The sequence below is a fragment of the Photinus pyralis genome, unplaced genomic scaffold (genome assembly GCF_008802855.1).
Source record: "Photinus pyralis isolate 1611_PpyrPB1 unplaced genomic scaffold, Ppyr1.3 Ppyr1.4_LG4, whole genome shotgun sequence".
NCBI classification, from domain to species: domain Eukaryota; kingdom Metazoa; phylum Arthropoda; class Insecta; order Coleoptera; family Lampyridae; genus Photinus; species Photinus pyralis.
Genome location: NW_022170511.1, coordinates 30,269,235 through 30,282,984, shown reverse-complemented (window position 1 = coordinate 30,282,984; position 13,750 = coordinate 30,269,235). Strand labels below are relative to the sequence as shown.

General features: G+C 35.9%; 1 protein-coding gene across 1 annotated transcript in view; it reads left to right on the top strand.

The window, feature by feature from the left end:
* LOC116169645 (titin-like) overlaps positions 1–12,141 on the top strand; it is a 250,194-nt gene extending 238,053 nt beyond the window's left edge. Inside the window, exons 4-10 of the mRNA XM_031485785.1 lie at positions 6,843–7,012; positions 7,066–7,398; positions 7,446–7,647; positions 7,699–9,245; positions 10,496–10,658; positions 10,709–10,877; positions 11,072–12,141. Coding sequence (XP_031341645.1) covers positions 6,843–7,012; positions 7,066–7,398; positions 7,446–7,647; positions 7,699–9,245; positions 10,496–10,658; positions 10,709–10,877; positions 11,072–11,261 — 2,774 coding nt within the window. The 3' untranslated portion in view covers positions 11,262–12,141. The remainder of the gene's footprint in view (positions 1–6,842; positions 7,013–7,065; positions 7,399–7,445; positions 7,648–7,698; positions 9,246–10,495; positions 10,659–10,708; positions 10,878–11,071) is intronic.
* Positions 12,142–13,750: the final 1,609 nt, after the last annotated feature.

Genomic DNA, 13,750 nt, shown 5'->3' with positions numbered 1-13,750 from the left:
CAAGTCCAACAAATTGACTTGTAGAATCACAACCAGTAATTGCGTGAAATGCAGGCAAGTTTGTCAATAGACTTGGGGAAATGACTAGTTCGTGTACTGCTATAAACCGTACGTTGTCGTTCGTTCCAACTTTTACCCACACTTCCTCGGTGAGACGGTTTTTGAAATGAGCAAGTAAGACAAGAACGTCGGCATCTCTGCAGTCAGTAGTTAATACACCTTGAATATCCTTCTAATTTTGCTTGTAGAATGTGCAGTAGGATTCTGGTATCTGCTTCTTCGTGTGAAGAGGCAAGTAAATCACTACAAAGAGGAAAATTTGATCTATATTCAGTAACGTCTTTGAATCCTCCACTGGTTACAAATGTTAAACTAGAATCTTTCGAAAACTCATATAACTGACGACATAAAAAATCTGTTAATTCTTGCTTGTTAAACGAGGAATGAATAAATAAATGCCACATCTGTAGATACATGGTCAATTGTACATTTTATATTTTCCTCTTGCGAGGTTCTCTTTGTACGCGTGCAAATGTGCAATCTTTGATAGATTTTTCATGGTAGTGGTCCATGACCATCAATGCCTGCTGATACATCTATTTTGGCTAAATGTAACTGCAGAAAAGGTTTTTGTTAATTACATTTTGTCTTTGTATTATTTTACATAGTTTTATTTTTTAGGATGTTCCAGATTTCATTGTTCGTGCTCAAAAAAGCAATTACCGTGCATTAGCTCCTGTAAATGTATGGGACGGAAGCCCACTTGCAAAAACTTAATCAGATTATTTCGAAAACATCTCAAGAGGCATCCGAATCGGAACTAGATTCTGATTAAGTATTTGCGTTAATGTTAAATTATATAGTATAAAATTTGCATCTAAAAAAATAAACAGTTGACTGGGATATTTAATATCCAGAACGTTTTTAATATACACAAGTAGGGAGATACGCGACTTTCTGCCTTATAAACCGCGTGTATGCATATGCGCAAGCGATAATCGTCCTTACTCAGTCATAGGCGCGCGTTTATAAATAAATCGATACAAAACTTTTCGGTAATGTGAAGTGAATTACAAATAGTGGTTCAGAATGTCCAGAATACGCTCTACAACGTTATTAATGGATATTTTTTGATCAGGATGCAAATAAATTAGATACGACGAGTTGAAGCGCTAATTTGTCAAAATATTACGGTCGAGTTCGTTAGACGCCGGCGAAAGTTAAGATTCCTCATTTAATCCCGTGCTTTTCGGTCGTAAAAAACACTAAATAATAAATAGTTGTATCGGTTTCACATACCTGAGCTATGGGCAGTGCAAAGTATATATTCAATAAATTCAAAATATGCAAAAAAAAATTTGGGGTGTTTTTTACAATTTACCCTCTAGAGCCACCCCGTACAGGACGATTTTTGACGCCTTCTGGATTTTGATATTTCTAATGATCATGCATCATTTAAAATTGGTTTCAGCTTTTAACCCCGAAGTGTAAACGAAAATCATTTCTAAACGACTTTGGCGATTCTGTGCCCTCTACTCTAACTTCGGACCACTTACAAAAAAAAACTACAATACCCCACGTTGTGCCAGCAAATAAAAATGCCGGGACCTTTTCATTTCGGGCCACATACCAAACACCTCACACCAAACTAGCTCTTTAATGAAATTTCTCTCAGTACACATTCGCACCCCGGCACAATAAAAAAATCAATTTTGACTTTAAATTTCTGATTCCAAGCAGGCAATACCAAATTTTGAAAGCACTTGAAATGAACTTCGGCCGCGGATCAAACAAATTAATTGTAATTGAGCATGAGGGTAATCTCTGAATCGTTAAAGGGATCGAATAAACACACGCCTTGCATGATTTTACATAAACAAAATTTATTCTGCAACCATAAATGAAATTAAGCACACAATCTTATTTAACAAGATTGGACCACAGCGTCCGAATAGACAATAGACAAACCATGCATATGCGATCGATTACAAATTAAACAAACATCAAGAAAACCTCAAATTACTTGCAGTTTTCGAGTTACAAAATCCCAATAATCTCAAAAAACACTAATTACTGAAGGAACCAATTCACTTAACTGACACGTGACGCACAAAAACTTAGGCTTCTAAATTCATTTCCTCAAACAGGCTTGTAGAGACGTTGATTGTGACATCTGGCTGCACGCTTAATAGAACAGCTGTCCGTTTAACGTGGAAACATAACTTCAATGCACCAGATATTGCTAGCACGTACTGGCTTCTCTTTGACGATTTTTGCTTAACAACGACGGAATGCAACCAACTTTGCTACCCCAAATTTTAAAACCGCAAAATCAGCAAGTTGGTCTCGCTTTTGACAGACGGCTTCTTTAAAGGCCCATAATTCGTCCCCAAACTTGTTTAAAAACTTTCTTCTAACGAACGGCACTCCGGCCTCGAACTTGGCAAAAAAGCTATACGCGTACCTCGTTATTTAAACAGAAATCCCCCTTAGAACAACTCAAAAATCTTATGTAAACTATAACATTGCTACGAAAACGAACAGTTTTTTTTATTAAAAAAAGGCAATTTATCTCTAGACAATTACATTCATCTTTTACAATATAAACAAAAAAACCCAATAAATCCAATCTTAATTGTCACAAATGACAAAACAAAATTGCTAACAGTAATTGCGATAAAAATTTTCTTAACCTTAATTCTAAGAGAATGTAAGCGAAGAAAGTATTAATATGCAAACAGGCTTCCGCAAAAAACAACGGAACGATAACCGTTAAGTGAATATCAAGCAAATGTTATAATTACAATTTGATTGTACCTATCGAAAACTAGTATGTAATCAAACATTATATCAAGGAGTCGATTACCTTTTGAGCTCAAGAAGCACGCTTTCTGCTTCATCTGTAACAGACAACAACACAACAAACCAATAAAAGAGGTAGTGAATAGCGCGGCGCATAAAATATTGCGTAACGAATTCTAACGTCTGACACGAAAGCAATAGTATATTAAAACCGTAATTAGTACTTAACAAGAATCAATAATTCGAATAACTTTACACTAACAAAAACAAAACTTTGGTTCGATCACAGATAATCCTTACAAACGGTAATCTAACATATACAGAAACATGAACGTGACGTTAAATTCAAGTGAAATACTATACGATGCATAAATAACTAAATTTCTTTTTGACAGCATTGTAATGTAATTAATTCGAAATGTAGATAAGATAATATGAGCAAACTTTTCGGAGTAAAACAGATAACGCAACTAAAAATGTTGATATCGACTTCGGACAAAGTCTCGGTAACTTCAAAAACTAATTTACGCTAGCCAATATCTCAAAATAACACAATTAATCTGAAGGATACAATGTAATCAAACTAACAGGAATGTTCTTCGTAGCGAAACAAATAGCATAAGTAAAATCAAGCAATTTACAAGATCGTTAATATCCAAACGTTCGTTATATTTGCGGTTACAACAGGAACAAATTGGTACATCTCCAAGTACAAACTTGAAGTAGGTAGTAGTGTTGGTGGAATGAAGTAGATTCACATAGTTATCTAAGTCGGTAATGTAGAAACTCATCCCTCGCGTATGTTCGCCACTTTCGATCTTACTAAAATGGCGAGCCCAAGTAAAAAATACTATCTCATCCACGTAACCGTTGTGAAAAGAGCGGGCGATTTCCAACAGACCAAATTTCCGAAGACACCCGAAGTATAAAATTGGCCTTACAATACAAATTATAGGTAATATCCAGGTAAACGGAAAACTATTTTGAGGGTTGAGGAAAGTAAAGCCTTAAAAGAACATACATATTAAGAAAAGAATGCTGCGTAATAATCTAACATACCTCGTACTGTTCATATGCAAATACAGATCTGTAAAAACGTATCAATAGAGCACCCACAGACATTAAGAGGATAAATCCAAAGATAAATGGTCACAGCCAAAACAGTAATCCCTTACGGTAAGACGAAAGCCAACCTGCGTAGCTCAGATGAGTTTACGTCAGTAGCTCTAGCGCTGGCTACAAGGGTCCTGGGTTCGAATCCCAGGTAAGGCATGGCTGTTTGTGATTGTACCTATAGTGGGTTGAGTGGGGAGAATAGCTAATTAGCTAACACTCCGCCCACTATAAAATAAAGGCAATAACAAAAAAAATCAGTAAATGGCGTACCAAAGAAAAGTGTGCATGTAAGCAATGCCAAAGCAGAAATTTCACTGAGGGAAAAAGAAATACAATTGCGCATAATAACTAACCTTAAGAAGGGATAAAGTCAGATGCATAAAAGTACAAAGCGTGAACTCTAGCAACAAGACAAAGAAATATCGTAAAAGAAACCTATAACACTAGAATGACCTCTATCGGCAAACTAAAGAACTAAAGTAATAAGAAAGCACACAACAAATTTACTACAGGAATTACACCCAAACTAGTAGATTTCAAATGGAATACCTAAATGGCGTAATAATATTGAATATACACGAGAATCAAAAAGGTACAGAAATGGAATGTCAATCAGGAATATCAATTGGCAAAATAAAACGTTATAACTGAACAAAGATCACAACAAAAGGCGATTATTTAAACAAAATTAACATAATTAAATAAATAATTCTGATACAAAAGCTTGACCTCGATTTCAACTAACAAGATCGAGTTGTGTGTCAACGTCAACAAATAATTGAAATTTACATAGAGCCTACAGGATGACCCATCATTATTTTAGGTGGTGAGACCACTAAAACCATCTGAATGGCTTAGTTTACAATACCACTGTACATTTTCGGATTAACAATACAAAATATACATATCCGCCGTAGTAGTGGCACATTATAAATTTTCAACACCATTTAATCCACCAATTATCCAATGTTAATGATAAGTCTAAAATGGAGACCTAAGAGGCAGAATGTTTATCTACAACTGAAACAGTAATTTTAAGTATCGTTCAAGTTCATCTTCTCTCAAATTCCTATCAAATTTTTCTGAAAATCCCGTGAAGTTTGCGTAAAATTCATTGTTACTCTCCAGTTTTTCTTTTAATTTTCCTCGAGTTCCTTTCATGTATTCTTCAATGTCCCACTAAATTTTCTTCCAATTCTTAAGTTTATCTGCATATTATCTTCTGACTTCTCATCATAAGCCGCTTACGAGGTCCTCAAGTTACTCTTCTTCGTCACATTTTTCTCAAAAGTTATTCTCCATTCAATTTTTCCCAGTAGGTATATTGCCCGGGTTCTCTTCAATTAAATAAGAGAATACTCTAAAATTTATTGCTCCTTTCATGTTCATTTGAAGTTACTCTTAAGTTCTGCAATAGGTGATAATAGCACGGCAAATGTAAATTTTGGTGTGCCTATTTTCCCAGTCGGCAAGGATGGAAATGAATGTCATAATAAATTAAAAAAAAATAGTGTGACTGATTTGTGACCATGAAAAATGTTTACCTGAGGATACAAAAATGGAAAACTAAAAACATACTATTAGACGTACTTGCCTCATAAGCAAAATTATTATGAAGATTCAAAAAATAGAAACCATCCTCTTATATTTTATGGTGGTTTGGTGGAGGAAAAAAACATTAGAGAAAAAATGCAAATGTGAAGATTTTGCATGTCTAATTCCCCAACGAAACATTTTGGACCTTCAGATTATTTTTCAATGCTTCGTCAAGTGTTCTTCAGAGGTCCGTCAGAAATTCTTCCCATATTCTTTAAAAATTGAGATTCATCAACATGAGTAGGCAAGTAGGCATGAAAATGAAGGTTTCATGACGATTATGGGTAAAACAATAAAAGTGACTGTCTTGTCTCTAGTACTGGAAATTATTGATTAATTTTCCACTTTCCATTTTCCGATTTTCAAGATGATATGAAAAATAGGAGGTCTCTTTGCTGGTGTTAAATTTTGAAACAACACATAATGCTATAAAACAGAATGGAAATCGACTCTGATAGCACAAAGAGGAAAATGTTTAACTGCCCTAGTGAAATATTATCTTCGGTTTCGTGATTATTAATTGTGATACAAATAACTGCTTTGTTTTCCGGTATTTGCGTTTTGGCAATTTTCCAAATCATATTAATAATGTTTTGGCGAATGTAATTCATGAAAATTTATTCTAAATTTATCGCGATCAAACAGATTTATGCAATACATCTTATTGGAATGATCTCATTTGTCATGAAAAATATATATTTTGTTAGGGTGTATAAATTTGAGATAATATAACCTTTTTTGTGAGAATTCTCTGCTTTGTAAAAAAATTGGTCGGTTCCGCTCTCTTTATAATCGAGCTCGAAAGCTGTAACTTCCCAGCTAATGCTCTTGTTTGACCTGAATAAAGTGTGCTCTTCCAACTTTTCCATTAGTTACTTCTAATTTTTTCAAATGATTTCTATTCCCAATTAATGGGTTTCTAACACTGGAATTCGGTCTTGCTGATTAAATGCGTATCGTCTAAGAGTTTCGAAATGATTATGGATGGTCCATCAGTTGTACCTACTACTGACTGTTTCAAAGCTTTACTTCCAGACTGTTGGCGTATTATTTTCTATTCGATTATGAAAACTGCCACTCTTACATGAGTGTGCTGGTGTAGTAGTTGGCGCATGGAACTTATCTAAGTGATAACATTTATTGGTGGCCTTGGCTGATAATACTTAATTCATGAGAGTATTAAAATCGTGGCTAGTTTGCAATCTTTTGAATATCGAGCAAGTTCGTGAAATTAGAATGAAAAAGGGTTTTCCAAAGGTGAATCTTTTGGGGATGATGTTTCAGACAAATACAAAAAGGTAATTTGACTAACGCTGTTGTTTTTTTAGGATACTACCAACCGGCGGGTCCACTAATTAATGTTCCCCAACATGGTCATCCTCAATCAACATCACTGGGCAAAACGGCACCGTTATCTGAAGTTTCCTCGTCTCCTACGCCTCCGCCCTCGCACCAAACACACTCACAGTCGTCAACAACAGACTCGTTGGATAGTGATGTAAGAAGTAATTCATTCACTTGGTGCGTTTCCTAAATTGTTAATTGTTATAGGTGATAATAACATCTGCAACAACCGCAAAGGAAGCAATACCCCCGCAGCACCCACCTCCTCCGCCTCCCCCAACGTATCGATACTCACAATATCATCCACCCCACCCTGGTTATGCTTACGGTTATCCACCACAGTATTATCCATCACCACATCATCCTGCGTCTTATCATCATGACTTATGTTATCCCAATCCTTATCTACATCACAAACCGTACCCTCCCCCGACATATAGGAGGCATCTTACAGCGCCTGCGGGCACTCAGTATTATCAAGCAAATCCACCTGATATATATCACCCGCCTCCACCAGCACCGACTCAGCAAAATCAACAAGTATGTCGCATTTGTTAAACTTCGTATGCTAAGTTGACTCTTTGCAGGTAGTGACAGCTAATCCACCTAGTAGTAGTACTTACCAATCAGCACCAAGTGGACCACCTCCATTACTGGAAAGTTACCCTCCGCCACCAACGTTAGTAGAACCATATCCACCTCCACCTCATTACTACCCCGGTTACGGGCCAGCTCCACCACCGGCCTGTTACACACACTCACCCCCTTCTAGAACATTACCTTATTTAAGTAATTAGCCACAATTTGTAGAAACCCACGATAATAATCTTACATTTGCAGATGCAGCATATCAAAGTTGTCCGTGTCCAATGCAGTCTTGTCCAAAAAACGTACATACTGGGCCTCTTACTGGTGATAGTAAGAGGTCGTCTCATATATCTTCCATAGCCAAAGATTCACTTCCATTGCCACCTGTAGCTCTTGCCTTACCACTCGAACCAGTAAGTGCCACTGGGCCGCCTAGTCCAGCAAGAGGATCTGCAGGAATGCCTCCGCCTCCTTCGCCCGCGGGAGCTACCTACCAACCACCTCCACCAGCCCCGAAGCAAGAAGAGCTGGAGTCTGTAGACTGTAAACCTATAGAAAAGCGGCGCAAAGCGCGCGTGGGCAAAAATATGGTCCGAAACAATATCGCTGCAAACTTTCCCGAAAATACCATGCTGCTGATGTGCCACCAACCGACGCAGGCAAGCATGTGCGTTACTAACGTTAAAAGAGAAATCGAGAGCCCCGAAGGAAAAGTTTGTGTAAGTGAAGAAGCGCTAAAATCAAAAGTTGAACCTCCCGAAATTAGACTTCCCAGTGAAACTATTGAGGAAACGGCGTGCGTGAAAAATGAAAAAATTGCGCCGTGTTTAAAGACTGAAGTAAGCACAAAAGAAGAAAAAGCGCCATTGGAGCTCGAAGAGGAGAAAAAGGTGAGTGTCGATCAACTGCCGTGTCAGAAAACAGTGGCCGAAAATGTGAAAGTGAAGAACATGAAACGAAAGTTGTCGATTTTGAATGAGAAACCAGATGTAGCCTCACCTCCTCCACAAAAGAAGCAAAAGTTGGATAAAGTCATGAAAGCGAATGGTAGCTACAAAGATCTAATTAAAAAGAATGTTCCTAGTATCAAAATAAATAATGGAAAACGAAAACTCAACATAGACGCCGTTATTAGACCTATGTTAATTAAAAATTCAAAACTCAAAATCAGAAAATCATCAGTTAAACGCAAACTCAGCCCATCAAAGGACGAGCTGCATTCGAAACGCGCAAAACTGTCTAGGCCACTTATCGCGAGTAACTTGCACAATTCCAAGCAAAACCTTAAAACTCTCAAGGGCAAGTGCTCTGCCGCGTTCGATTTAAGCGAAAACAAGGAGCCCGCCCAGAAAACTACGTTAAAAAAGTTACAAGTCAATTCTAAAAATAGTATTAGCGAGAAGAAATTGGCGCCCGAAATTCTCGATCATCTCTTCGCGAAGAATAACGTCGATCGGACAATCGACTGTGTTGTAAATAGGTATAGTGAAATTTTAAGAACGAGTAAACGAAGTGAGGCTAGTAAAATAGACGACCAGAGCAGAAAATTAAAAATTAATAATAATCCGGAATGTGTTGTTAAAAGTACAAATGTTAATAATAATAATTCGGCTTCACTTAAATCGAAAGTTGTCACTCCTAAAAAGGTCGGTGCCAGTAAGCGGAAGTGTAAGAGAAAAAGTGTTGAGGTTCCGGTGCAGGTCGTTCCAAAGGTTCCAAGGAGGCAATTGCAGGTGCCGAAGTGGTCGAATGGATGGACGTGGAAGGGAGAGCCGTACCAAGCTAAAGTATTTTTGAATGTAAGTTTTTTTATTGTACTTTTTTGCCATGTAATGACCAAATTCCTGCTAGTTACATAATATGTACTCAGCAGAACAGCTTCTAATAGGGCAGTATGAAAAAAGTAATTAATAGTTAATGAACGCCGCCTTAAAGCACTATCTGTTCACTTTTATCGATAGGGGCCGTTTTTGATAAATTGTTCTCTTGAAATTTTCCAGGAAAGATTTTTTGTTTTGAGCGTGCATGTTTTACTCCTTCCGTACAAAAATAATTTCCAGCACTTTCTGTTGGTCATGTTTACACAGGTAAATCTGAATGATAAAAAAATGTCAATAAGCCATGAAGAAGTGTGGTTCAGAATAAAGCCTGAAGAATGTCTATTATTTTATAATATTCTGAATACAGAACAATACATCTCTGTTACGCGACTACAAATATTTTTGACATGAAGCATGGACGCTAAGCATCCTTTCCACATAAAAACTAAAAGCAACTGATAGAAACAGGCGACTCTTGGAAAACGTCCCTTGGAGAAGCGGCGATTGTTTCGAAGAATGACCACCATGGAAGATGCAAAAAGACTTTCCTGGCTAGGAAAAGTGAAAATGTTGCAATAAACGACTTCCGTGGAAAATCCAACAACATCCCGTGTTAATTGCGATCTAAAGCGATAGAAAAAAAAAGGTGGTCCGTGAGTAGAGTCTGCCTATTGGGTGTTTGTCTGTGTGACGTCACGAAGAAGCGTATGATTGAAGTGGAGCGAATGTTTTTGATCTGTAGCGGCCTACTAAAAATCAAAAGGTAAAAAGAAATATGGTGAGAACGAAAAAGTTGACCTTAGAAAACTCGCGATTATTTTGCAAATTGCTCCCCTGGAAGATACGAACGCATCTCTTCAGAATATTATGGATTGGGCCAAGGAAAATCTGAAAACTCGAAATGGAAATTGTGTGGTAGGTGGAGAGGTCGCTGGTGAATGCATAAAAGCTGCAGATGGCATATTTTTTTAGTATCCTAGGTGGAGTTCAACAACAATTTCCAAACTATAATTGAATCACGCCGACAAATCCTCACATCGCCTCTAAATATTGTATAATGAAAGTCTATTTTAACACTAAAGGATACACGCCAAATGTTTTTATTAAAAATCCTAAAAATGCATTAAAAAATCATATTAGAGTAAGGCAAGGAATATAGCTGTATTAAACTGTTTCAAATTGTTGAGTAGGTATATAAACACCGTTTCTGAAATAGTTCAATTTTTCAGAGCGATGAAACCGTTGTTGTTCGAAAATGTTACCCCGCAATGATGCACGCCGAAGGTGATACAATAGAGCCAAAAGATTGTGTGTTACTAAAGGCTGGTCCTAGAAGAAACGATTTACCTTTCGTTGCCAAAGTGGCGACTCTGTGGGAAAATCCTGATGACGGTTGGTATACATCCATTGTTACATACAAGAAAATTACGCATTGCTTTTAGGTGAAATGATGATGTCTCTATTATGGTACTATCGGCCTGAGCATACGGAGCAAGGGCGACAAGATTACGACGAATCGGATGAAGTTTTTGCTTCACGACATAAAGATACAAATAGTGTGGCCTGTATAGAAGATAAATGTTTTGTACTTACTTTTAATGAGTATTGCAGGTAAGTTTAACTGCAATATAAAAGTAACTTTAAATACCTTGTTTCGCAACATAAAATTTGACAATTTGTAATACTTACCAATACCGAAAAGATAACATAAACCACACGTGTTTTAAAGTTAAGTTTTTTGGCCTTTAGAAACTCAATAAAATAAATTAAAAAAATTGACAATATGGCATGTTGTGGGATTTCAGATATCGTAAGTCACTGAGAAGGATAGAAGAAGGAATGGAGGACACGTCTACGTGCATACCAAACCCAGAACCATATCCTAGATCGCACCGACAACCACCATCAACTTGTCTAACATCATATGATTTAATATTTTTTTGTCGTCGAGTATACGACTTTCGACAAAAGAGGATTGTTAAAAATCCGAGTTAGATATGTTATTAAAAAATTTTTATATATTTATTTTTTTGTTTATAATTAATCGATACTGTTTTATGTAAAGTGAAAGATTAATTTAAAAGTATAAAAATAACAATGGCCAGTTACAAAAATTGAAAAAAAATCAAACCCACTTTGTTAAAACTGATGTCTTTCAAAAACATCTAAATTTAATACGTATACATATTGTTGCATAAAAGAGATGGGAACATTTGTATTATATAACTTAGTTATTGATAATGTTGTATAGAAAAATATAGAATATTATATATTTAACACAAGAAACAAAATCATGTTTATAACTAGTGTTAGTTACTGCTGGTGTAAATGGTTCGTGTGCTTTGATAGTCTAGCAGTGTTCTTCAGTGTTGTCTTACTTAACATTTTTTGGTATCATTTAGGAAACTAATCATTTTAAAATTCCATTAATTTATCGTCATGCACGTTCTTTTACAAATGTAACTAATAAAAAAAACAAATCGCTTCAAATGTCGCAGTTTCACAATCAAAATGACAAATACTTTTTCAAGTTGTTGGCTTTTCTGTGTTGTATGTAATAACAGAATATGTTGTATTTGTAGAAGTTGTTGCAATTTATTGTTAGTTTTATATAATTAACCGGGTTACTTCAAGTGAGTCAGTGTGGCCAAATCAAATTTCGCCCCCTTAACAGATTTGAGGTAACTCGAGTTTTTATGTAATCCATTTATTTAATTTATGGTTATAATTTAATTTGTGTATAATTTCTGGTCCTCGCGCTATAATGATCTTAAACTCTATTTAATATATCGAAAATTCTCTATTTCATTATTTATTGAGTGTTGTTACATATATTTGTCATTATGTATTTGAATTTAATAAAATTAGTTGTCTATTTTTGTTAAGTAAGTAGTCTTCAAAATCCATACATGGTAATTCCAATGTATTATTAAACAACCAATCAAATAAATTTTATAGAAACTTTCTTTTTTGTGTTAATTCTTAGGTATGCGTATGTTATACTAATTGCACGAATTAAAGACACAAACTTGTAATACTAAATTTACCTAAACTGAATGTTTTTTGTTTTGCTCCCATATACTAAAAATCTCACAAGAATTTCATTTGTTTTTCTTAAAATTGTTGGGCCATTTTCCAGTTGTCCCCAAAATATTTCCCTCGTTACTTATCGGTGCTATTTGTTATACTAGAATTTTATTAGTATGCACAGTGTATCAAAAAAGATAAAAAGTATTTTTTATGGACCATTTTTGTTTTACTTTTTTAAATGTAGCTTCCTCCCTCTCCGCCCTATAAAAATATGCAAGGTTAATCCGCCGGTGACATGATGTCTGTCGTATTCCTGCACCCTCCAATTAAATGGGTAAGGAATTGACCCTGTTACAACCCCCTTGTTTGTTGGGATCAAATTTGGTCCCATATTATTGGGAGAAGGCGCTAGCGCTTGGCAGAGGAGACAAATGTGCAGTATGCATTGCTATAGAAACATTGCATTTCAATTCTCACTTCATCTTACCTATTGCAATAATTAGTACGCAACCAATCTTTAAAATATATGAGCATACTATTCTCCCATTCCCTTGTGGGAATATTATTTGCATTAAAGACCTATCCTTAAACATTCGTTGGGATGCAATGCAATGCACCCACAATCAATGATTGTTAGGTTTAAAGCGCGGTAATTAAGTGTGGGGAAAGGGAAGTAATGTGCTTTGAAATGAAGAAAACTCAAAATTTGTTCAAATCGAATGTTGTTTACATTTTTTTTATAGCATTAGACTACCCCAGTGCCACAAAACTATTATTGGATAGCAGGAAATGATGTTAAATTTCTATTTTGGATCTAAGCAAAAATCGTATTAAATTATCGTACACTTCTTTATATTAATAAGAGTAGTGACATTAATGGAGAGAGGAATATTAATATCAATTAGCTCTTGATCTAGTAGAGAGGTGGATTCTGCATTTAACTTTCAATTTAAGATTATATGACTTAGATCTCCAATACTTTCCTTATCACTACAAAGGGGGTTGTTCTCCTTTTTATGGGTTTATTTATAACCTTATGATATTCCTCTTGTGGGGGGCAGGAGGAGCTGCTAAAAATTCGCACATTTCCAAGAATACCAAGATTTTATAACGCACCCTCGCGCCTGTTCTTCCACATGTATTACCGTCTAATTGTCAAAAAATCTTAAGATGAGTATCTGCTGAGGGAATGAATAGTCAGTTAATTGCCCAAAATAGAACCTTTCACTTTGTGAAATATGCCATCTGTGCAAGGTTTTCGGATAGTTCTCTCTGATCAGTAGGATATGCACAATAACAAATCTTGGCCTTCCCGTCGCAGGAGTTTTGCTAAGATAATGTATATTTAGTAAAGATATTCATATTTCCTACATTTCTGTAGTAGGAGGTATAACATGAATTGCAAAATTATGTAAAGATGGGCCGTGGGGAAGTAGGTGTTACGGTTTTTTTCA